The following is a 25,114-nucleotide window of genomic DNA, read 5'->3' as shown; positions in this document are numbered from 1 at the left end:
ATTTATGAAATATTATAAATAAAGATAATTAAAACACTGATAGTTTTGCACTCTGTTATGTTAAAATTCAGAAATTTGAAATATTTGAGGAGTTAAATAATCCATACGGTTCAGCTCAAATTCACCACCTTGTTCGCCAATCCACATTCAACCAAGTCCAGCTGGATCTCACATTTAAACATCGTGCATCTGCATGGAAAAATCAAGGAATCCGTAGCATAATTACTTCCATTTTATTATTACTAAAATAAACGACATTATGTTTTAGTCCAGATCATGCACATGCTAACTTTGTGTAACTTACGAGGTTAGCTTATCGTAGTGACAGCAAGATCTGTACCCTTTTTCTTGTGTTTTTTTTTGTGGGACTGTACCCTTTTTCTTGTTAATTGACTCAAATTTAAAAATTGTTGATAAGTTCTTTGTCAACGGGCTATTGTTCCTTAGAACTTCCCTACACATAAGAAATATGAAGTGTAGCTCCGAGGAGAGTGAAGACAATATGGCACACCAATGACCACCATATAAAAATTGACAATCGAGATTATATTAGAAAATACGATCCATTTAAGTGTACATTGGTTTTGAATTCCATTAGCCCAGACAGCTTTTTGTCATGATTTCAGTATAGTTAATTCTATCCTACTGAAGTAAATGAACAACAAACATGTGGAGAAGTTCCCGTAAAGTCTTTTAGTTATTTTGGGCTTTGAAAAATCTCTAACTTAACTTTAGCACTTTTTATTCAATATAAAGTGAATTAGGTTATATAAGTGATTGAAGTTCTAGTAGGAACATAAGAGTTCGAGCGAGTACTAATATATTCTCAATTTCAACTACTACACGCTAATACTTTTTTGATATCAGTGAGCACTATATTTTGATGGGTTAAACATTCATATGGGTCGACATAGTTTTTTCTAGATTGCAAGCCTAGCTCTGCCCTCAAATATGACACGATATTTGAGGTTCAATTCGAGTACACGGATCATCGATATTGCTAACAAATGCAATGTAACACAATATTTTTACCATCCGTACACATACTAGGTTTTGATGACTACGATGCTTAGCTGCCTTGAAGTTTCAGCACATAGATCATTACCTTGTGGCACGCCTGCTTTCAAGTACTCATCACAAGCTCCAACCCCGATACCAAGTAGAATTATAGGGTTCTTTAATTAAGACCCATGGTTTCTTTTGCTTGTAAAAGCGCACGTGCCATGTTGTCATGAATAGATCTGAAGGTGATCAAGTAGGCTATGGTATAAACGAGTCAACTTTCCAAGCCTGCTAGGAACATAATGAGTGTTGCAACGGTTATATTTGTACTTCAGAAATGTGTCCAAAGTTCGACGCAACAGATGCATGGGTGGAGTGGAGTGGCCACTGCCGCCGGCCGCCCACCCCTACTAAGCCGGGCCACTGGTATAGTATATATACGTACGCCCCTCCGCTATCCCTCTCTCCTGTACACATCAACTCTTAAGGTTAACCACATGAGCTATGGATCCGTCTCGCTCTAGCAGGGTCCCGAAGAACAAGTTGTCTGCACCAGAACCTCTTGGGCAAATAACGCCTTCAGAACCGCCTGCTTCTACAAATACACGTCAAGATGATGCAGCACACAAGAGTCAGCGTAAGCATATTGAAGGTAAGCAGACAGGTTCTTGTTGTCCGCTTAGTGTTGAGCTCTAGTTCCTTATCAAGCCTTTTTGTTGACGGGTATACTGCACATCAAACCACCTATCTGGATCTCTAAAAAAAATCTGTGATTCGCTGTTTAACATTTTTTTTACTCAGAGGTCATCTCTTCTTCGTTTGATCAGCTACAATTGCACTTTTTTATGATAGTTAATCTGATACCATCGTATGTACGCGCAGATTATATCTCCCAGCTGAGGCAAAAACTTCTTGATGATTTCGTAAAAACATTCCTGCCGAAACTTCTCGATGATTTCGAAAAAACATTCCTGCAGCGTACCAACTCAAGTGATCCAACAGCTTGCTTGGAAGAATGTAGAATGACATGCGTCGCTGCCCTTGTTTTGAAGGCCGTTCCCCAGGTGAGCTTGGCCCCCGTCCTTAGTGACAAGTGATATGTAATGGTTGAACCTAGATATTCATGGATTATCTCCCATTTTCCTTGAGTATAAGAACGATGCAACAGTGAACTAATAATGCTCTATTTTGTTTGCAGCATGTGAATGAACATTATGAGTGGAGACTTACGTCAGGAAAACTGCCTATCTTCAAGGAGCTGGAAAATGAAGCCCTCACTCCCACATTCGAGGACCAGAGCATGACCGATGGCCGTACTCATTCTCCACATGAAAATTCAGTCCGTACCACAAATGATGCAAAGGAAGCGACAAGTAAAGGTTCCCTTCTTCCTCTATCTCCTATTCTTTCAACTTAATTGCGGATGAGCTTACTGCTGTGTTAATGAAAGCTGTTGATATCTTTCAGCTCCTCCTGACACGAGGGACTCGTCCAGGATTTCCCTGCCTCTTGGCGGGGCGACCGTCGATCTGCCTGGACCCTCGTTGTCTTAGGATTATGGAGGCACGGTGGATCTCAGTCCTTGCTGATGGAGGGTTCTTGCTTCATTTTTAGTTGTTCTATTGAATCGGTTTAGAGTTTGTGTCCTGCTCAGAAAGACGAGACAGCGTCGGCTATCTGAAGTTGGAATAATGTTCTCCCCGTCTAGCCCCCATTTTGGTGGTGTGTCTAGCACCATCGAAGGGCGTTTGGAGGTTTGTCTCCGGCGGATCTCAAGGGATTCTGTCGGCGTTTGTCTTTGATGGATCCACTAGGATCCGGTATGTTTTCATGTGTCTTCCGGTTGGATCTCTTCGATCTATGTTTCTCTTCATCGGCGGCGGTTGTTGTTGTGGTGCGCTGGTTCTATTGGGCCTTAGCATGTCTACTTTCCGACTGTCTACTACAACAAGGTTTGCACAACTCCAATGAGGGAGAGGTGATGATAATGACGTGTCTTCGGCTCGCTCCAGTGTTTGTAGCCGTTGTTAGTGATCCACGGACCTGGATGTAATTTTTTACTTCTAGTGTTCTTTGTACTACCTTGATGAATAGATTAGAAATTTTTCTGGCAAAAAAATAAAATAGAAGTTTGATTAAGGAATTATTGAGCCCTAATATGATTCCTGATGTATAATTTTCAATATGCTGATGACGGCATCATTTTCCTTGAAAATTCTATTTCTACTGCTAGAAAAGTTAAACGGCCACTTTCTTTGAACACTTATCAGGAAGAGTTAATTCCATTGTTTACACCCAAAATTGACCCTAGCGACAAAAATTACCCCCAAATCCATTTCGGTCACGTTTTACACATAATTTAAAGATTCTTTCTACATTTTCCCCCACGTGACACAATTTACCGTCAATTTTACTGTTTATTCCAATTAGGTGCTGATTTGGCAGGCCACGTAGACGGTTTTTTCTGGTTTTTCTTCCGGGTTTTTTCGGTTGTCATTTTGGTCCTCGTGAGATTTACAGAAAAACCCTTCTCTCAAATATGAGAAAGCAATCTGGTCCTTCCCCACCCAACCTGAGAGGCGGTGTAGGAGATGACGGGCGACTTGCGCTCGTTGCTCGTCGACAGCAGAAGCAGCAGTCCACATGGGCTCGTATAGGTTAGGGTGGTGCTTGCGAACGACCGTGGGGGCCGAAGCTGAAGAAGAAGGCGCAGCAGCCAGCCCTATGCGCACTGTTAGAAGGGATTGAGAGGGATTGCTGACATCGTTGGATTTTATTGTCGAGCCTCATGGGCATATATATGATACATGATCTTCTTGGAGTACAAGAAAAGGTAGAATAAATCATACGCTATCCGATGTTTCCTAAATAACCATGATACTCAACATCCCCCTGTACTCACAATGGTAACGACGCAGATGATGAGACTGAAGAAGAATCCAAAGGCAAGTCGACGTATACCCGCCACAGTCGTAACAGTCGATGCATCGCGGAAGCTATGGCTGGAGTAGAAACCGACGAGGTTGCTCAATCAAGACCGTAGCCCTTTCTACCGATGTCGAGGTAGCCGAGAGCATAGCGTGTTGTAGCTGTGGTCGAGGTAGCCATGCGAAAAACACCGTGGTTGATGTCGAGTCGAGGTAGCCGGCGTCGAGGAAGTCATCGTGGAGCCGCGGACGAAAAGCGCCGGCAGCTAGGTTTGGAGCGCGGCGGCGGTGCCCAAAGTACGCGAGGAAAAACCCGACAACGTGAAGAAGACCGGCGCGGACAATGGCGTTCCCGTGCCTAGGGAGGTGGTATGACGCATACCATATAAAAGTCGACGTGCGTGCACGGCGAAGTTGACCACGTGCCATGGCACTGCGGCCCAAAGGGGTGACACACCAGCAACGCGCGGGTCGGGGCGAGGGCGGAGAAGACCTCAGGTCTGTGGCAGGGACCACGTGCCACGCTCGCTATGGCCCGATGGGGTGACGCAGCGGCAACGCGAGGGTCGGTGCAGCCACGGGGACGGCATGAAGAAGACGACCTCGGGACGACGGTGGACCGCGGGCCACGGCCCTACGGCCCGAAGGGGCGACGCAGCGGCAGTGCGCGGATCGATGCAGCCGCAGGAAGAATTGTGGGGCAACGACAGAAACCTCGTGTCACGCTTGCTACGAACCGATGAAACGACGCAGCGGCTGCAAGAGTGTCGATGCAGCCATGGGGATGGCCACGGGGTAGTGGCGGACCGGGGGACGCGGCACTACAGCCGATGAAACGATGTAGCAGTAGCCCGTTGCTGAGCACTTTCCTAGGAGACGATCTTCATCAAATCCTGAGAAGGTGGCAGGAGACATGTGCAGGAAGCAGATCTATGCTAGAATAGGTATGTGAGCACAAACACCCGCGTGAGACGCAAATGCGATCACTGATCAGCCTAAGACATGCACACGTGTGTGATCCAAGCCATATGTGGTGCATCCATCGGCTTGACCTGGTGGCCCAACGCGAGCGGCCGCCCGCGTAGGCGCGCGTGCAGCCATCCACGTCCCCGCGAGGCGCGTCTGTGGCCCTGGGCTCAGGCCATTCCGCGCCGGACGACGGCCAGCCACACCAGTACAGGAACACTTCGCAGCATGGCGCACGGTGCAGCAACAAATCCAACTCGATGCAGACCAGGACAACCACCAAGCGGACGACGATGTGCAGATGAAGTCGATGCAGATGTCGAAGTAGAGGTGCGGGAAGGGTCGACGGGCGGCAACAGTAAGATCAACAAGACCTGTGGACGAACCCTAGGTATAAGCGACGTGGCCTTAGATGGTGATCATGGAGATCGACCGTCCCGACACGATGCGGAAACGACGGCGGCTAGGGTTTAGAATTGAGGTAAGGCTAATACCAAAAAGGAAGGATCAAATCCCCGCAGCTGAAGCTAGCTAGCTGACTTCTCTCCGCTCCCGCGCTCCTCCCTAGGGTTCCTCCCCGCTTCCCCTGCCGCTGCCGCCGCCGGCCGCGAGCGTCCCGCTCCGCCTCCCTCCCCCCCCCCTCTTCTCCCCCGCGCCCCACGTCCGCTCCCCCTTCCCCCGCGGGCGACGGGCGGACATCTGGTTCCTCTCCTTCGCTCCCACCTCCCCGGCCTTCTTCCCCCGCCACCGCCGGTGTGGTCCGCCGGCCCCTGCCCGCACGGCGCCGGCGCCGGCGGGCCGTTCTCTCCCCGTGCGTGCATGGGGAGGCGCAAGGGTCTCCCGATGGCGGCAGTGTAGCCTGGCAGCGGCGGTGTGGCTTGGCGGCGGGACTCCCGCGGGCTTCAGGGTCCTTGGTGCGGTGGCGCGGCCATTGGTCGCGGGGCGGCGTGGCGGTGCTGGTGGCCAGCAGCGCCCGCACGGCCCAGATCTGGTCCCTTTCGGGCTCCTTCTTGGCTGGGGCGGGCCGGTGGCTCGGTGCATAGTGACGCTCCTCCCAGGTGTTGGTGGCGAGGAGGCGGTGGTCTGCGGGCGGTGGCGGCTTCGTCGGCCGGTGAGCTGCGGCGCGACAAAGGGGCTGTCCAGACCCTTTGGGTTCGGTCAGGCCCCGACGCCTGGCAGGCCCCTTGTCCGTGCGTCCGGTCGGCTCCGCGGCGGCGGTGGTGGATGTTCCCTCACGTCGGCTGTGTTGTGGATGCCCCGTGCCCACTATCTCTTCTCCCACCCTTAAGGTCTCATGTCGATGGCCTCAGGGAGACGGCGGAGTTGGTTCGGTGACCGTGGTGGCACATTTTGGCGGGCCGTGTGTTGGGCAGTGCACTTTGGATCGTCTGGGGCGATGGCGGGGGTTTGGGTCGGGAGAAATCTCTAGCGGCTCGTCCGGCCCCGACACGGTGACGCCTGCGGGTGTCGCTGTACCTTCCTGAAAGGCGTCGGGTACTCCCTTCCCCGCTCCCCCCTCGCATACCGAGGGAAACCCTAGGACTAGTCCAGGCAATAGCGGTGCCGTCGTCGCCTCCTTCTTGAAGGTGTTGCTTGGCACGCGGCGCTTCAGAGTGCTGGGTGCGTCGAGGTACTAATTCTTTGGTGGGTGCAGCGGTTGTCGGCCATCTTCGTTTTGTTGATCTGCCGTTGTTGGCATTTCTTTCTCTTTATTTTTCTCTCTCTTTTCTTTAGGCTTATTTGTGTTGCGGCCCCAACGAGTGGGGGAAAACCCTTTATCATAATACCAAAAAGGAATAAAGAAGGATTGGTGAGCCTTGTGTGTGTATATATATATGGACTTTTATAACTACCAAACGTTCGGATTTTAGCAATAGGCAAGAACGATGCTTATTTTACTCCATAAATGCATCAGAATAACTAATTTTCCTTTCACGTGCACTTCTTCCTTTAATTACATGCATATATGCACTAAAGGACGAAAAGTTGATGTCATCCTAGATTCTTTCTTTTTTCAAACTTCAAAATGTTTTGTAGTTCAAACCGCCGCTCCGATTGAAAAACCGCCTTCGCCAAAAAAATCGTATCAATGAGATCTTCGAAACTAGATCGCATGTTGATATGTTTCAATGACTTTTTTGGACCAAAAGTTACCACGTCTGGCTACGTAAGTTATCACGTCTTTCATACATAAGTTACCATGTCATTTACACAAAAGTTTCTGGGGTATGTTTTCAACAAACTTTTATCCCAGGGTCAAAAAGTGATTATGATGTTTGCAATGAGTTATCAGCTTTGTTGTGTATATTGCCATGTTGCACAAAAGTTATCGGGTATGTTTTTCTAACAATTTTCATTCACTCATTCAAAAAATTACCGTGATTTGTGTATATGAGTTATCAGCTCTCATGTGCTTGTATTATCATGCTTACACATGAGTTAATGGGAGGTATTTTTAAACAATATTTTTCCTTGGTCAAAAAGTTACCACGTCTGGATTAAGTAAGTTATCAGCTCGGTTGTATGTATATTACCATGTTATGTACACATAAGTTATCATAGTATGTTTTCAACAAACTTTTATCCCGGGGTCAAAAATTACTGTAGGGTTTTTAGTGAGTTATCAACTTTATTTTGTGTATAATACCATGTTATTTGCACACAAAGTACCAAGAATGTGTTTTTCAACAAATCCCCCCCCCCCTCTCCCGGTTCAGCTAAGTATTAGGTATGCAATGCTTCTGTTACCATGATATGCACGCAAATGTTATCAAGGTTATATTTTTCAACAATTTTTCCTCGGGATCCAACTTATCATTGTGTTTGTACCTAAGTTATCATGTATATGATGCATTATTACCATAATGTTTATACAAAAATTACCGGGATACATTTTTGACAACTTTATTCCTTTAGATCAAAGTTGCCGTGGTGTTTTGTGCCTAAGTTATCAGGTTGTCATGCAAAAATTACTGTATTGTTTACACATAAATTACCCGGGGATGTTTCAATAATTGTTTCACCCCGATCGAAGTTACCATGCAATTTATACGCAAGTTATCGGGTCCTACTGTCCTCTCTTTTTGCGAGAAAAATCAGCCTAACCTGTATATCAATAAAAGAAGCTTAACCTGTATTTAATCACGAACCTCGCTTGCCATGTGAGCTAATACATTGCTAGTGATTATATAGAGGTAAATTATGTGGTGGGCGGCAACTGCAAGCCGCAAGCAGCGGCCATTGCAGTTGCGGCTAGCCGTATGCAAGCAGCGTGCCCGCACACAACAATCCCATGTGCGTGTCTGCGTAAACAAGCACAGGAAGCTCTCCATGAGCTGATGAGCGAGCTTCACCCAGCGTGTGCACGAGAGCCCGGACGCCCGAGAGCTTGAGCCCGGACGCGAGTTCACAGACCTGGTCGGCGGTCAGCGGCGCACCGCTGCAGAGGAACACCGGTTGCCCGGCGCAGATCGACGCGAACAAGGAGCGGTGGTTTGCCTACTATGCCATTCACGACGCGCTGAGGAGGTTTCTGGAGGCCAAACCCGCGCGCCAGCCCGGGTGGGGTGCTCGCCGTCCTGTTCCCGGCCATCTTCGCTCTGCACGACGAACACGACCTGCTAGCCAGTGTCCGGAACGCGCAATTGGCTGAGTTCCTGGGCGGCACCAACAAGTTCTTGTACGTGGCCGGCCCCTTGCTGCCGTTTGTGGGGAGCTTGCTGCTGTTCGCGGGAGCTGCTGTTCGTGGAGAATAAAGGACCAGATTGGAGAATTCTTGTGTAAAAAGAAACGGTCTAAAATGATACTCTAGCTCAAAAAAACAGACAAAAAAACATCTATGCGGCATGTCTAGTCAGCACAAAATACCCCTAAAATTCGCTTTGGTGAATTTGATGCTAAAATGTGGAAGGAATCTATAAATTAAAGGTAAAAATGTGATCGATTCTGAATTTGGGGGTAATGTCAGTCACATGGTCAATTTTGGGGGTAAAAATGGAATTAACTCTATCAAGAAAGAAAATCATTTTCCCGAAAGTGAGTTACTTGCCCATAATTGAGAAGACGAAAGTGCCCTTGTGTTTGCTAGCATACTTTCTTGCAAATTGAAAAAAAAAATCTTTTACTTATTTCTGCATTCCTGTTCATCTATATTAATATAAAAAGACCTAAAGGTGCAGATCCAATTAATCTCGGCTAGTAAATCATGTTAGTCCAATGACCTAGACTGCTTCAATGGTGAGCGCACAACACGTTTAGCGTGTAGTTAATTTCATGCCAAAAATAGTGTTAATCACATAATAACACACAAATAATATCCTACTTAATATCCGCATACACTTAATATACTTCCAAATTAACGTGCATTGCACATACACATTGACTAATCAAAGTAAATTGCGTAAAGAAATACTCCATTTTGTTCAAAAAAATAAAATAATGAAGACGATAGATGTTTGGATAGGTCGTGCCTTTTTTTATGATAGTAGACTACTGAACCTCAAATATTAAGACATAAATGACAAATTGGTAAGGCCGGCGTTAGGCGCCGGCCGGCTAGCCCAATATTTCGGCCAGTCGCCTGTGGGCCGATAGATGCGACTCACTCGAACCATTCGATCTGACCTTCCGCAACTGTTCTTGACCCTCTACTCCTGAACCGTCTCCTTCCTTCAATTGGTCAATGTACGATGTGCGCATTTGTACCTCATGCGCTCCGACGCCTCGTCATCTGAAAGATCTTCTTAGCACTCACCGCTGGAAGAAACTCGAGGTTGCCTCCATGCACTAGTAGAAAAAGGGTCTAATGTGAAACTCATTAGTCCCGGTTTGTAATTGAACCGGCACTAATGTGAGCATTAGTGCCGGTTCCAACGGCCAGGCGGGCGGCGCTCAATAGTACCTGTTCGTGGCGAACTTTTAGTACCGGTTCATGCCACGAACCGGCACTAAAGTGGTCGTGGCCTTTAGTATGGGTTGGTGGCTCCAACCGGTACTAAAAGGGGGGGTCTTTAGTACCGGTTGGAGCCACCAACCGGTACTAAAGGTGGTGCGCTGCCACCCGCAGTGTACAATGTTTAGTCCCACCTCGCTAGTTGAGAGGAGCTCGCACTGGTTTATAAGCCCTGCCGCGGCTACCGTGTCGAGCTCCTCTCTAAGCAGGCCTTTGTGGGCCTATTGCAAGTCTTCTGCCCTATGGGCCCTACTGGGCCATACGGGCCTGCATCCTGGCCCAACTAGAGATTGGGTTTCTAGTCGTATGCAGGCCGTGTCGGCCCAGTAGGCGGGCTGTTTTTGCTTTATTTCAAAAATAAAAATAAAAAAATCCTTACCAACCGGGACTAAAGGTCCCCCAGACCATGGCGCGCCTCGTGCCACGTGGTTTCCCTTTAGCACCGGTTCATGCTGAACCGGTACTAAAGAGGGGGGCCTTTAGTGCCCACACTTTAGTGCCGGTTACCGAACCGGCACTAAAGGGCCTTACGAACCGGTGCAATTGCCAGGTTCTGCACTAGTGATGAGTGATATGTCTCCAATGTGTATATAATTTTTAATTGTTGCATGCTATTATATTATCAATCTTGGATGTTTTATATGCATTTTTATACTATTTTATATTATTTTTGGAAACTAACCTATTAATCCAGTGCCTTGATCTTTTTTGTTTGTTTTTGGTTTTTAATAAAATCAGTAACAAACAGAGTCCAAATGCTACGAAACTTTTTGACCATTTTTCATGACATAAAAGACCAGAGGATGTACGAGGACACTGCAAGGCTACCCGGCCTTATTTGCTTGCATGACAAACCTCACCATCATAATGAACATTGATATTTTTCTACTGGATCAAATAAAGGAATAATATTTGGATCCGGGGAAAATATTCCACTTCAATTAAAATGCTTAGTAATGCATTATACCATATTATCATCATATTTTGCTATGCCATCCATTTGTGTTGCATTTATATGTCATGTTGTTTATCTGTATCCACATTTGCTTTATTTCCAGTAGACCCCGAGACCGTCGTAGAACCTAAGTGTGACTATACTATTGAAGATCCCGTCTCCTCTGCAGAGCTTCCAGGCATGCAAACCCCCTTGATCATTCCGGATATCGCCTATTCTTTCTCTCTACATTCTTGCATCAGTTATTGGTATAGTTGTTTTATCGGTAGATCCTATTATGATACATATCTTCTTTTTATCGCCTTTCGTTGATGCTTTACCTTTTATCCTAGCATGCCTAGTTAGTGATGATTGTGTTTCATCAGTTAGTCTTACACCCTTGTCCGTTTGCCATGCTATATTACCGAGTCATGATCCCTCTGAGCGCCGATCACGGATATACTTTGTACTACTATAATATATATGCTACACTACAGTCGACTCAGACATCAGTGGCTTGCTACATGGAGTGAGACAAACTGTAATGAGACACCATCACACCGATGATGACTGCTACTGTATCATATGTTTATGTTTTGAATTGTGGCAGGGTTGGTGGTGCCATCCAGGATGAGATGGGCCAAGGACCCGACAGCCCTGAGTGATTCACCGTGGGGGAACAATAGGGAAGGTAGATACCCTTCGGATGAGGTCAGCCAGGGCCCTGGTAGTTGTCCGCAAGTACATGAAATAACATGACTAAAAAGTTCTGGGTATTTGAACCGAGACTGCCACTAACATATACACACTAACCTCACACGGGATAATGGTTTATGGCACCCTCAGCGTCATCTGTTCCTTACCGAAAGCTTTTTAGATGTCGCAGTTCATAGAGATGGGCTAGTCGGGGGCATGCGAATACTACTTGTCAGAAGTGGGCTTGGACCCCCAATCCGCATTGCAATGCTTGTGGAGCGCTTACGGTGAGCGGCTGAAAAACCCTTCGCGTTTAGGATATAGCCTGGCGGGTGACCTCTCTGGAGAGCTGGCGTAGGACTTCACCGTGTCAATCATCTGAGGCCTGGCAGAGCCCACAGAAAAGTGTGTCCGGCCATAGGGTAATTGAGCGTGTCGGGTAATGTGTTGCACCGTTGCAGGGGAGACATATCTATTCAAATAGTGCGTCCACGGTAACGACGACTTGGAGATGTATCTCATGCAGGGAAGACATCTTAAATCGGATACTTCATAAAACACACCAAGATAATAGTTAGAATGCCGGTGTACTGCTTTCTCGTAGGGAGCCGAGGAAGGATCTTAGGGTATTGCATTGATTGTTGTTTATTGTACCCGTGTGCGCTCTTTCTCTTCTATTGCTGCAAGATGTTGGTAGTTAGATGTTATGTTGAGCTTCTCTCTATCGTGGCGTTTCTACAGTACAGTCCATAAATATTACCTCATTCCTTTGATGTTAGCTAGAGAAAGGAGCATAGGTCTGATGTAAGTCTTGCTAGTACTTTGGATGAGTACTCACCGTTGCTTTGATATTTTCTTCCTTCAACCTGGTTGCTGCATTCAGATGGTAGCACCAGGGATGTAGGTATCTCCGACGATAGCTACTATTTGGAGTTCAACATCGACAAGTAGTTCGGAGGGTCCCAGACAGGACGCGTGCACCTTTGGCAGGGTCGTCGTTTTGTTTCAGCGTTCCTAATGCACTCATGTATATTTGTCTGTAGTCACACATAATTTGCTTTCTGCTCTAATGTATTCTAAGGTCTTGCGACCCCTATTAGTAATACAATGTTTTATGTTTATTTTGTTTCGTAGAGTTGTGTTGTGGTACTACCGTGGAGTCACCATTTGTGATTGTGCATACTGCGTGTAAGACTAGTGCACGATTACAGTCGGGGGCGCTATATAAATTTTTTGTCCCTGTTACCATCGCCTCAAGACGCCTAGTTTAGGATCCCCTAGCAGTAGATATGCCGGATTTAGCTCCGACACATGACATGGATAGTGATATCATGTGGCGTGGAGGCAGCTTATAGTGTTCACTGGCTTGGATTCTTATTATAAAGGTGGGGAAATGGTAGACTAAAGCAAAAAATAAGCTTTGTATGACACTAGATGCAATTACTGGTCATTGTGACGATGAAACCCACCATGAACAACGTCCCTTTGGAAAGCTTACCGCAGCGGTGTGGTGCTCCGAACAATTGAGATCAAAATGTACACTTACAAATTGTATATGGAACACATAATTTTTTTGATAAAATGGGTTAAGCATGTGTATATATTCGTCTATGAAAAATGCTCAACCGAACTGTAAATTTAAAGAATACACGTACATAATGGAAAATCATAATCAGCCAAGATGGTCATATAATAACTACAAATAAAAAATACTAACCTGTTTTATTTACGTGATAATCAGCCATCTCAACATGAAAAGAAGATCGCATGCCGCGGAAAAAACAGATACTTGACACAAACTAAGCGGAAATAAACAAAGATGCCATGCACAAGATTATGCTTACAAAAGCATCCTTAGAGTTCTCCATTACAAAAGAAAACAGAAACGACAAGCCACCCGAATCTAGTGTAAACATTCAAACGAAAAAGCAAAGCCTAAAAGCGACACGAAAAACCCACTGAGATGAGCACTTAGACTGATCTAGTCTAGGGAGAAAAAAAAACCTGACAGTGCAAATTACCCTTATTACAGTAGTACGCCTACGCCATTAAGCTGGCGCGGCTGCTTACTTGCCTTGTTGTCGTAAGGAGAAACCGGTAAGGATGACCTGAATCAGCTGAAAAGCAAACAGTAAGCCAGCGGTGACGAATGCAAGGATGCGCATGGAGTCGCCGCAGTGCCTTTGGCGGAATGATCCCAGGCAGTTGTGCCCCAGGCTCTCGCAGCGCTCATGCAGCCGGTGCCATATGTGGCCTAGGTAGTTACTGTCGACGTCGTCGACGTCCAAGACCACCTTCTTGCAGAGGTCGGCGAAGCCTTGTGCGACCTCCTCGTCGTTACCCCAATAGTGATCGACGATCTCTTTGCGCTTCAGGAGCTCAATGTCCTCCACCTTAGACGCCAGCTGCGACATGAACAGGCAGTAGGCCGTGACGGGGCTCCCGTCTCCGCCTGTCTGCTCCTCTAGCGCCATCAGATTGCGTAGGATCGTCCAAGTGCTGCTAACAATCCGCAGGCGTGGGATCAACAGCGTCCTTCCTTCAAGACGCACGTCAAGAATGGATTCCACCACACCGGCCGCGAACTCCCGACGCTTGAGCTGCACGTCGCCGTACCTGCTGTACTCTGTCGCCCGGCGCCACCGCCCCATGCAACGGCGCGTATTACCCGTGACTTCAGCTTCATTCTGAACATTGTTTCTAGTTGCACTTCTCTGCTGGTGAGATTCCGATTGTTCAGCAGAATCTACGGAAATGGAAGAGTGGTCCAATCGTGGCTGGAAGTAGGTGTGCACCAGTTCCAGGAGGTGAGAAGACACCGCCTGCCGCGGCTTCTTTACTCCTCTGATGTAGAGCTGTGCACTCAGCAGTCCCAGAACACGGTCTTCTACGTCGTTGACGACGGATCTCTCAGGCACCAGGCACTGATGGATCCGTTTAAGGACGATCATAGGCAACTGGTTCTCAAGGAGGTACATGATGTCGCGCATCACCGTGTTGTCCTCGCCTCTGGGCGGACTGACATCCGGATGTCCAGGGTATTGTACGAAGAACTTGAGCACGTAGCACCCATCATGCAGCAGCATGCTGACCAACTCCTCGGATTTCATGTCGGGCAAACCGCCGTAACACCCCCTCACATCCTCCACCAGCTGCCCAACCTTCTCCTCGAGCTGATGCGCTGCTTCCTGGCCACGCGAATCCTGGAGATACTTCACGGTCTCCTCGGCCACGCGCTTCTTCTCTTGCTTCCATCTATCTGAGCAACTAGCACGATGGTAGGGTCCGATCGACACGCTCAAGGGTGTGAACAGGTCTTCGTTCACGGCACGGAATGGCTGACGTGCCTCGGAGATCACCACATGTTGGCTCGAGTTGTTTCCTCCGCCGGATTGCGCGGCTGCTGGTGCCACGGAATTGGAAGTCCCAGCTGTTCCTGCATCTGCATACCGCAGTTAATTAGTCACGAGATTATCTGTATGATAGGTAGTACTCCAGCAGCCCCAGAGTACAGCAGGTATCTGTATGTTAGCTAGAGAAAATATCACATCATAAAGTTAAAAAAATGGCGGCTTGAAAACTTGAGCTAACTTTTGTACTCCTATCATACAGATATTGTTTGCAGAACGTCTCACCCAAGCAACCCTAAACTCCGGTAATGATCCAAGTAACACCTTTAACTCCTCCACTAGTTGCCCATTGGCCGAGAAGTCCTTTAGGTCGTTCAAAAGCTTCCTCACCACCACTTGTGAATCAGTCTCGAGAATGATCCTCTGAATATTTAGTTCCTTCGCCAAAGAGGGTTGTATTTGTTATTTTATATATCTATCAATTCCTACCATACCATACAATTTATCCTTGTAACAAGCAGGACAAGAAGCTTGACAACCTTCTTAAAACGTTGGGGGCAAGATTGTTGAGAAGATTTTTTTGTGTTTGGTGTGCAGGTACCGAGGATTAGTGTTGCAGAAGAAATTCCTACTAGCTTGATAAACCTTGATTCTCAATCGAGGGAAATACTTATTGCTAGATTACATCACCCTTACACTTAGGGTTTACCAACCACTCTTACGAGAGAGCAAGCAGAACACGATACTAGGGGAATAATGAGCTTGCATCAAGCTCGAGAGATCGTGAACTGTCCGCAAGTTCCCCGCCCCTCGGCAGTTCCAGTTGAGTATATTCGTTGCTGCGCCACCATTGGCCCCACCAAGTTGCCGGTGGCCCCTTGGCCGGTCACCTCCGAGGTCATGCCCTCCACCCTTGCTAGATCATTAGCCGCGGCCACCACCTCCAAGTCTTGTGTTTCAGTTTGTCCATCACCACTTTTCTGCTTTTTGGGGTTACCTACATAAATCTCCATAGATGGTCCTGCCCCCTGAGCAGCGGGTTGTCCCGGCGCTTGCTGGTTCGCGACAACGATCGCATACAAAATTGGAGCCGCCTCCTCATGTCCCTTGGTTCCCGTTCCACCGGCTTCGAGCGGGTAGAATCCACTAGGGGATCCCCATGATCCCCGTAATTCTGATCTTCAAGGTTGATCTGTTAGTTTGCTACGGTTCTTGCTGCTGCTCGTTGTCTTGTTTCTCTCGAATCCAGCCGTCGGCCGCTTCTCGTGTTTGCAAGCCGCCGGGTGCAAAAGGACTAAATAGATCATGACACGGACATAGTTTGCTTCGGCGGTGTGATAATTCTGCCATGTCGCTGAGTTTGTCGAGTGTTTGTGCATGATCTATGCTCAGTTTCAAAGGTACACAGACATACACTACCTCTAATGCTAGTACTTTTCCTATGGATTAACCTAGCTGCCTAAGTAATCTAGCTTGTAGGACAGTAGATTAATTTAATAATTAGATGTTTCTTTGAAAATCCAAATTGCTACTAATTGATATCCTTCTGGTTCCTAATTAAATTTGGGAATGCCTAGTGGTGGATATGCAACTGGCTAGACAACCCGCCTCCTGACCCAGTTGTAGCCGCCAACTTACAGTCACATTGTGGATCGTGCAACTTCAATGAATTGCAACACTTGAAATTGCATGTCAAAGGGTTAGGGGCAGATAGAAGACTGGAAAAAAAATAGATTTTCTTCGGAGGAAAAGAACACATTTTGCATAGAAAAACCAAAGCTAAAATTTTCACACACTAACCTAAAAATAGAAAATTATTGATATATCATATAGAAAAAGAATACAGCCGGCCGGTACTGTATTTGCGAGTGGGCAAAAAACAGTCGGCAAAGTCTTTGCTAAGTGTCCGCGAGTCAGCAAAGATGTCTTTGCCGGCCAGACTTACACGTGTGCGCTTTGCCGTGTGTTACACTTAGCAAAGCCTTTGCTGAGTTTTTTGGGCGCTTTGCAAACCCGTAGATTCCAGTAGTGATAGAGGGTGAAAAGCTAGCACGTACCCATCGATCAAACATCAGTAATATGATTTGTATATTATCTTGTGGGCTTGTTCTAGTTTGGGAGAAGTGCTTACACATTGCAAGGTGTTTGGCAACTTAGACACCATGTGAATGTGTTAATCCTTAGTATTGGCAGCGGCACTACACATTTCTCATGCCCTTAGATCCTTCATCTAGGGGAACTAACAACGGAAAAGAAAAAGAATCTACTAGATCTGTTTATGTTTTTGGGCTAACTAACTAGAATTATGCTAGCTTCTTCACCTATTACAGTATATCCTTACGGGGATGCTAACCTCCTTTCCGGGAAAAGAAAAACATAACTATTATATCCTTCATACACAGGAACTAACAGCAGAAAATAAAATAAAAAATAAAAATCTACTAGATCTGTTGCTATTATCCTGCTAACTAGAAGGTGGGAAATGATCCACAGATCTGGTTAATTCCTTAAATAAAAACGAAGCAGTATAGTTTGGAGTTTGTAATATTCGAAAAACATTAAAATTTGACATGCAAAAGTTGACAAAGAAGATGTGATTGTATACTTCCAGAATGTTTGTATGCTCGGTTGTTGCTTTATAATCTAAAGCGGGGAGAAACACTTTATCGGAGTAAATAGCATGTTTGTTAAAATAGTGGGAAGGTAGCTAAATCCACTTACTCCATCTAACAAAGAATCAAAACAGAACTAAATCAACTTCTTACTTACCTGACGACATTGCGCTCGTGGGGCACTCCAAATGTCACTCCAAAGCAAACAAAGGAGGTGTAGGTCTCCCCCGGCGTCCTTGTGATATGAACTGGTGTTAGATTACTTTTGGTACAGTAGCCCACCTATATGTAGGAGGAGTACATCCATGCACCCCTCTCGATGTCTGTGTCCCAATATTCCTCGGGTGGGCTGAGCATATGCATGCGGGGGTTACGACAAGATCACATATGCAGCCGCCGGGGCAAAAGACGAGGATTACGACGAGATTAACATGCTACTTCTCTGAATTGTATGCACGCCGGGGCACGTGAGGTGGCTCGTGCTAAAATCCGACCACAAACGATAGATTCCTTTGCTTCCCGACACTGCACAGCTTTCCGACGTTGCTAGGGACAAATGCTGAAACGCCCCGACCGCAAGCAAAAGTACAAACATTACTTTTCTGCTGTTGCATTTTAAAATATTACTTCCTCCGTCCCAAAATAAGAGAAAACACTTACTTTCATCCAGCTGATTATAGGCACGCTGAGCCGTCCGAAGCGTCGAGTGTGATTTAGTTGTGTCACAGCGCACAGTGAGCCAAAGTCTGACCAATTTTCACGTGCATGGTCCCTGTAACCTATGGCGTAGCTTTGATTCCCTTATACTAGTACTCCCTCCGTTCTGAACTAAAACCACGGCGAGTAAATCGGAACGGAGGGAGTTTATGGTTCTCGACTACAGCCAGCCCGTCGCTGTCACATGCTAACACAAGCTAGTAACGGAATGCCATGCACTGGCCAGTAGCTACATGACCAATTAGAACACCCTGATGGTATTGCAGAAAAAAATTGTCAATGTTGCAATCGAGGATACACGCCGGAACATGTCGTAGCTAGCTGCTAAGCCGCTGCTGCCAACGGGGACGTTCAACGTTGCAAAAGGGACTTGCAAGGATTGGTCATTGCTGCTCAAATTGGTACGCACAATGCTGCCAGGGAGTAGTTGTCACCACTTCAAAATGAAATGCGACACTCTGCAAAGCCCGACACCCCCACTACTGCAAGCCAAAACACGCGACGGTGCAACAAGTGGTCATTATTGACGCAAAATGGGACACGCTATGCTGCAAAGGGTGGCTATTTATTGCTGCAGGGCTGTTTTGAAATGCAAATGCTATGTTGTAGGCCGACCAGGTCGAGGGAGTGTTTGAAACGCAAGAGCAACAAGGGTCATGCTGCAAACCCCCAAGCACAACATAGATCATGTTGCAATGGGAAAAAAACGTTTGGATAGTCGTGGAGTATTTGCAGCGCGAACACTACATGGATCATGTTGCAAACCCCAGAGCGCGCAACCCTCAAAAAATACTTTGACAACCGTGAAGTATTTGCAATCAGGGATGGATTCAAGGGGTGGAGGGGGGGGGGGGGGGGGGACGACGAGGGGGGGATTGACCGCCCCTAACAAATCGCTAACTCCCTAATAGCGATATTATTTTTAGGAACGAATCGCTTTAAACCAAAGCGTTGTAACGTTTTCACCCCCCTGACTAGGGGTTCGCGCCTAACTAAAGCCCATTAGGCATTACTTGCTACTCACAACCGCCCAAAACAAACAAAAGCAAGCCTAGTCTTCCCTAAATAAGTGCTACAGGCCTAGTCTTGGATATACATCCGATCAAGCCTAGCAGCCTGCTCGCTATTCTGTTCATCTTCATCGCTCGGTCGTCTTCGCTCGGGGCCGGCGCGCTGTAGATCGATCTAGAGACGTTGCTCAGCTACTCTCCGCCATGATGACATCAACCAGCTACGGCTGAAACAAGCGATTTCATCAACCTCCAGTTCAGCGCAAGCACGGCCACGACTCACGGATCTGCGGTTAGCCTTATGATCTACAGTTAGTCTTATCAAGCGGTTAACTTCTAGATTTATAGTTTATGATCTGTTTTAATTTGTACCCTAAAACTGATAGAAATTGATCAGAAAATATTTGACTGTTTACTCATGTTTTTATAGATGAAGAGCAAGAAATCAATTGAGACCTTTTTTTCAGGCCAATTGATTTAAGTTCGCACCATGTGATGAACATGATGCCATGGCAAATACTAATGATGTGCACGACTAGTTCACTCCATCGAAACAGCGATCACGGCTGCTTGCCTGCTTCATCGCCCGACCTTGGCACTCTAGCTCAATGTTTAAGGTACACACATCAATATACTAATGCAGGCTAGAAAGTACAATCTATCAGTACTAGATACCCGTGAATTGGAAGATTAGAACAATTGCATAATGCAATTTGCTGGTGGTCAATTTTTTTTTAGATTAGCAATGTCATTAGAGATAAAAACCACTCTCTTTAACTCAAGATTAAAGATTGATAAAGGCAACAGAAATATGTTCTTTTTACAAATCTGATGTTTCCAACTTGGATGCTCCTACTGTTGGATCTGAAATTCCATCAGAAGTTAACCGGTTGCAGATGATAACTCAACTCCAATCTAGTTATTGTTGGAAGTATAAGAAGTTGATAAAAATGGAAGTACATCATATGAACATAACCACAGGAATTGCTAAGATTTTTATCAACGCAACTTTTCGGACTATATTCTTGCATTGTCCGTCCTGAATGATTGTTATCGCATTTGCCCCCCTCATGTCCAAAACCTGGCTCCGTCCCTGTTTGCAATGCGAGCACAACATGGGTCAAGTTGTAAACAGTCTGAAAACACTTGTACTGTCAAGGAGTGTTTGTAACGCGAGCGCGACATGGGCCATGTGTTGTAAATGGTCAAGAAAATGTTTGGATTTTCAAGGAGTGTTTGCAACTCGAGTGCAACATGGGTCATGCTGCAAACCCCCCGAGTGCAGTATAGGTCATGTTGCAAATTGTCAGAAAATGCTTGGGTAGCCGTGGAAGATTTGCAACGCGAGCGCAACATGGGTCATGTTGCAAACTCCCGAGCACAACATGAGTCATATGGCAAACGGTCAGAAAATGATTGGACGATCAAGGAGTGCTTGCAATGCAAGCACAACATAGGTCATGTTGCAAACCCCTAGCGCAACATGGGTCATGTTGCAAACGGCGGGTCGCAGCAAATGGCTGACGCGACACTGATCGAACGGCTGACACAACGATGCAAGGGGTGCAAATGATGTTGTGGAGCTAGTCCGCCTGCAGCAAGCGTCACTATTTTGTTTTATAAAGCGGACTGCCATGTTGCAAACCATGTCATGGCCACAAAGAATCATATGGATCCCAAATAACATGCAACGCTCTGTGCATTTTTCTAGGTTAGATTTCCAAAGAGATTTCATTGTTGTGTATTTTTGTTAGGTGACCTGAGTTAACATGTTATGTTGCGGCCATTTCTTTGAATGACTTTGTTGCAATGAATTATGATTTAATGCACATATACGGTAGAAATATTAAATATTCTTTTATAGTAAAATGTTTGCGGCCATGTTGTACACACACGGAAAAGAATGAAAGATGTTGCAGCCTTTTTCTAGTAATTTTGCACGTAAGAATAACAGTACAGCTTGGGCGTGTTCGGTGGAAAAATATGAGAAAAAGGAGATGATGTGGGTCAGTAGTGATGGGCTCCACCAACTGTGAGAATGGACATCCCCACATGACGCACGTCTCTGGGACTACTTCTTTGCAGCGGTGGCTATACAGTGGCTGCTACAAGAGTTAAAAGCACTGAAAGTCCTACAACTTGCTCATAATGTGATGGTTTGGTCCTAAAACTTGCAAAACGACCCTACTAGTCCCACAACTTGCACCCAATGTGCAACTTAGGTCCTGGATCAATCACAGAGCGACAAGTGGACTCCTGGCCCCGAGCCGGTCAACGAGGCGTGCGTTTTTGCAAAGAGCCCCATGTGTTTCCTTAGAATCAACCCGCTGATGCCACAGCTGCCTCCCCCGCTCCCGCTCATGTCCGTGCCGGTGCTGCTTGGCCAGAGGAACGTGCCCTGCGGCTTGCAGATGCAGAAGCTGCTCTTCCTCGCCGTCCTCTTCTCGCCGGCCTGGAACTGGACGGCGCTAACATCTGAACGCTGCCTGCTCTGGCTCTGCTCACCACCACCAAAATCTAGTGCCCGCCTCCCCTCATTCTGAGCCACAACCACCTCGTCTATTCCAATGCTCTTTAGCTTCTCTGCCAACTGAAATTGTTCCCGTGGAGTCAAAATGGAAAACACCTAGTTACTCCAGGAACACAGATAGCTTAGGACAGTAATTCTATCCAATGCAACAGGGCTCTACTACCTACCTTCAAAGACAAGAAGGAGCTGGAGAGAGAAGCCATCTGCTCCTCCAGCTTATCATTATTTTCAACTACAAAATCATACTTATCCTGAAAAAGAAGAACCCAGCTCATCTCAGTTACTAGTGTCAGAATGTACTGCATACATCTACAGCAGAATAAGCAGAGAACAATGCAATAGATATCACAGTGGTCTAGTTAGATAGATATCAAAATGCAATAGTGGTATGATACAAATAGTGAAAATTCAGTCAGCAACATGAGTGTACCTTCAGTGATCGCACCTCCTTCTTTAACTTACTATGTTTCTGAACCACATTCTCGTAGGTGTCCTGTAATTCAACAAAGCAAAGGTCATATATTTACTTGCAGCTAACAAATGCTGACCAATGTGCACATATATAGCTATATTGAGCTATATATAGTTTAAAAGGATCAAAATGGTGATCAACTCATCCTAAATTCTCTGAAAAAATCTAACACTGACATGTAGAGTTTGCTTAGTCTGGGATGAACTGTTAGAGTTTCTAAAGGCACCTAATTACCTTCAAAGACGACACCTGCTTCTCTAGCTTTTCATTTGCCTTAACCACCTTCTGGTACTTCTCCTGAGAAACAAAACAAGCAAAGGAGTGGCTTAGATATAGTAATAAAGAGTAAACCAGAACAATGAAACCAATTTCTTAACTAAAAACTATGTGCTTAACACCTTGTTATACATTGTTAGTTGGGAGACCAGATTAAAGATGATCAGAAGTGCAGTTCCAAAAGGGTTATCTTCAAGAATGATTTTTTCCCTCACAATGTAGGCAGCTTCTTCACATATATGGGCTTTCATAGACTGAGAAAGAACTAATGAGGGAAGTATGTGCAGGTCCCAAAATGCCATTATTATAAATGTACCCATAAGAAACTTCAGAAAACACAGAATCTAGGCTAGCACTGCATAAGAACATTTGATCAACTGAAGAAACTGCAAACTTCCTTCTTTGGGGGGTTGGGGGATGGGGGGTAAATCATGTTGTTAACTTTGTGTGTTTGATCCCGCAAGAGAACTTTGTGTGTTTGATGCAGCAATAAAACTTTGTATGTTTGAAATCACCTTTCCCTCAGAAGTACAGAAAAGAGGAACAGAGGGAAATGCTTGGATAGGGAAATCGACAGGATCCGACAGGATCTTAGTATAATATGAAGGACATGGTTACCTTCCATGACTGTAAGCTCTTTCAGCCTCAGATTTCGCTTCCTTGCCCAGCTCCACCATGTTAGAACTCAGCTGCTCCATGTTCCTTGACATCACCAAGAAGGGGAACAATGTTGGAAATCAAACAATTTGCTCTATTGCAGGCGAACGCATGAAGGGGAAACTGCGATGGGCAGTCAGAAAAATGGATACCTTTTGACATCATTGAGCTCCTCAGCGAGCTCCTCCGTCTGCCTCTTAATCAGGAGATCACCGGCAGCTGGGGACACGTCATCACCGGGCTTCCACCCAGGCGGCGGCACCCAGTATGGATCAGACACGCCGGCTTCCGGCGCACCTCTGCCATCTCGGCTGGCTCCAGCCAGTACTCCATGGCGCCATCCGTGTTGTGACGGCGCCGGAACCGGTCCGTGCTGCCATTGGGCACCCTTCCGGCCATGTGCTTGAGCAGGTGGTCCAGGAGGCCGGTGTCGCCGATGCGCTTGCGGGCTTGCTCCCGCAGCGTCTGCTGCATCACCGGGGCGCCGAGGGTGGCGCCGCTGGAGCGCATGATCTCGAGCAGGCTCCTCTCCGCCGCCGCGTACCGCTCGGCCGACCACCGGTCCTTGCCGCGCCGAGGGTCGCCGTCTCTAGACTCCACGTGGCGCCTCTTCTGCTTGTGGGGGCTCTTGTATGTCTTGCTCTTCTTCTTCTTCGCCAGGTTGCCGGGCTTGTCCTTGCTTTCCTCTGCCTCGTCCCGCTTCCTCTTGGCTCTGATTGAGCTCCTCCTGTCATCTTCCTGCGCCGGGCGTTTTTCGTGACTCCGGGTTGATTCTAATGAAAGGCAGGGGCTCTTTGCAAAAACTCGCGCGCTGACCGGCTCAGGGCCAGGAGTCCACTTGTCGCTTTGTGATTGGTGCAGGACCAAAGTTGCACATTGGGTGCAAGTTGTAGGACTAGATAGGGTCATTTTACAAGTTGTAGGATCAAACCATCACATTATAAGCAAGTTGTAGGACTCCTAGTGCTTTTAACTCCTGCTACAAATCAGCCGGGTGATACTTGCGAACTTTAAGGCGCCTTGATTGCGGCCCGATCAGGCCAGAGCCAACCGTCAGATTCTTGCATGTCTCAGTACAACTCGATGCATCATCGGGGAAGGTTTGACCTTTTGACCCCACGGCGCTGCAAAGAAGCAGTCCCATAGACGTGGGTTAAAGCTATGCTATATTCATGGGTTATCTTTATCCATGGCCACCAAGGACTTGGGTTTCTTGGTGCTTACTCGGACCACCATTGTACTTCTCGGTGGCTTCGTCTCTATGCGGCATAAGAAGGACTTTTGGTGCTTGACTTTCATCACCCTTGTACAGACAGCTGGGTTAGTACTCTTCTACCATTTGTTTCGTCCTACAGTATTTATTTATTTATTTGTGAAACGTCATACAACTTGTATGTATATATATATCTGACTCGAAATGATGTACAACAGGATTTTCGATGTTAATCTGAATGAGAAACTAGGGTATATGAAGAATGCATTCATGGGGCTCATAACGACCATTGCTTCGGCCGTGATAGGAGATACGAGTTATAACTCGAGCTCTAAGTTGGTTGTTATTTGTCTCTATTTGTTGGCACTTATTTTAGTGTTGGTTCAAGTATAGGGTGGTGGCCATAATATTGGACCTCTGGCAATTATATACATTCTTGGGATATTCATGTCCGGAGTGATTTCATTGTGGCGTCTGATAGAGCATGATTAACGGGGCAACTTGGATGGAGAAGCATCAAACCTGGCGCCGGTGATGGACACCTTGTACTGCCTTGCTCTGCTCCAGGGTGTGCTCTTCTGCTATAGGTCCGTGTTGGGTCGAGTGGGGAAGAGGTTGCCTAAGGCTATGGGCACTAAAACTCGATGGTTCAAGCAGTCCTTCACAACTACTTCCTCCGTTCGGAATTACTTGCGTGAAACAAGGAGAGGATGTGAGAAGGACCCGGCATTTGCAGAAGGAAGGAACCTCACCACATATGATGTAGACAAAGGTTGGTTCCAATTCACCTGTTGACTGCAT

General features: G+C 46.5%; 2 protein-coding genes and 1 pseudogene across 3 annotated transcripts; 1 reads left to right on the top strand and 2 right to left on the bottom strand.

Moving 5' to 3' along the window:
- The first annotated feature begins 1,452 nt into the window (after nucleotides 1-1,452).
- Nucleotides 1,453-3,145, top strand: LOC147993123 (uncharacterized). The gene is made up of 4 exons (XM_087542323.1): nucleotides 1,453-1,654; nucleotides 1,885-2,066; nucleotides 2,201-2,381; nucleotides 2,470-3,145. Exons 1-4 carry the CDS (start codon nucleotides 1,507-1,509, stop codon nucleotides 2,553-2,555), a joined length of 597 nt encoding a protein of 198 aa, XP_087398449.1. The 5' UTR covers nucleotides 1,453-1,506; the 3' UTR covers nucleotides 2,556-3,145.
- Nucleotides 3,146-13,285: 10,140 nt separating this feature from the next.
- Nucleotides 13,286-17,760, bottom strand: LOC125533237 (UPF0481 protein At3g47200). Its single transcript, XM_048696957.2, has 2 exons — nucleotides 17,596-17,760; nucleotides 13,286-14,918 (listed from the first exon to the last, which is right to left on the bottom strand). The coding sequence occupies exons 1-2, from the start codon at nucleotides 17,603-17,605 to the stop codon at nucleotides 13,543-13,545; spliced, it is 1,386 nt and encodes a 461-aa protein (XP_048552914.1). The 5' UTR covers nucleotides 17,606-17,760; the 3' UTR covers nucleotides 13,286-13,542.
- A 4,333-nt stretch (nucleotides 17,761-22,093) lies between these two features.
- LOC125533236 (protein AMEIOTIC 1 homolog) lies at nucleotides 22,094-24,009 on the bottom strand (annotated as a pseudogene). The gene is made up of 5 exons (XR_015613985.1): nucleotides 23,253-24,009; nucleotides 23,062-23,145; nucleotides 22,699-22,798; nucleotides 22,402-22,464; nucleotides 22,094-22,188 (listed from the first exon to the last, which is right to left on the bottom strand). The product of XR_015613985.1 is annotated as a protein AMEIOTIC 1 homolog (transcript).
- Between the last annotated feature and the right edge of the window lie 1,105 nt (nucleotides 24,010-25,114).

Source organism: Triticum urartu, chromosome 1A (genome assembly GCF_056163025.1).
Source record: "Triticum urartu cultivar PI428250 chromosome 1A, HENAU_Tu73, whole genome shotgun sequence".
Taxonomy (NCBI): Eukaryota; Viridiplantae; Streptophyta; class Magnoliopsida; order Poales; family Poaceae; genus Triticum; species Triticum urartu.
Note: the sequence above shows the minus strand (reverse complement) of the source record. Positions and strands in the feature narration are given on the sequence as shown.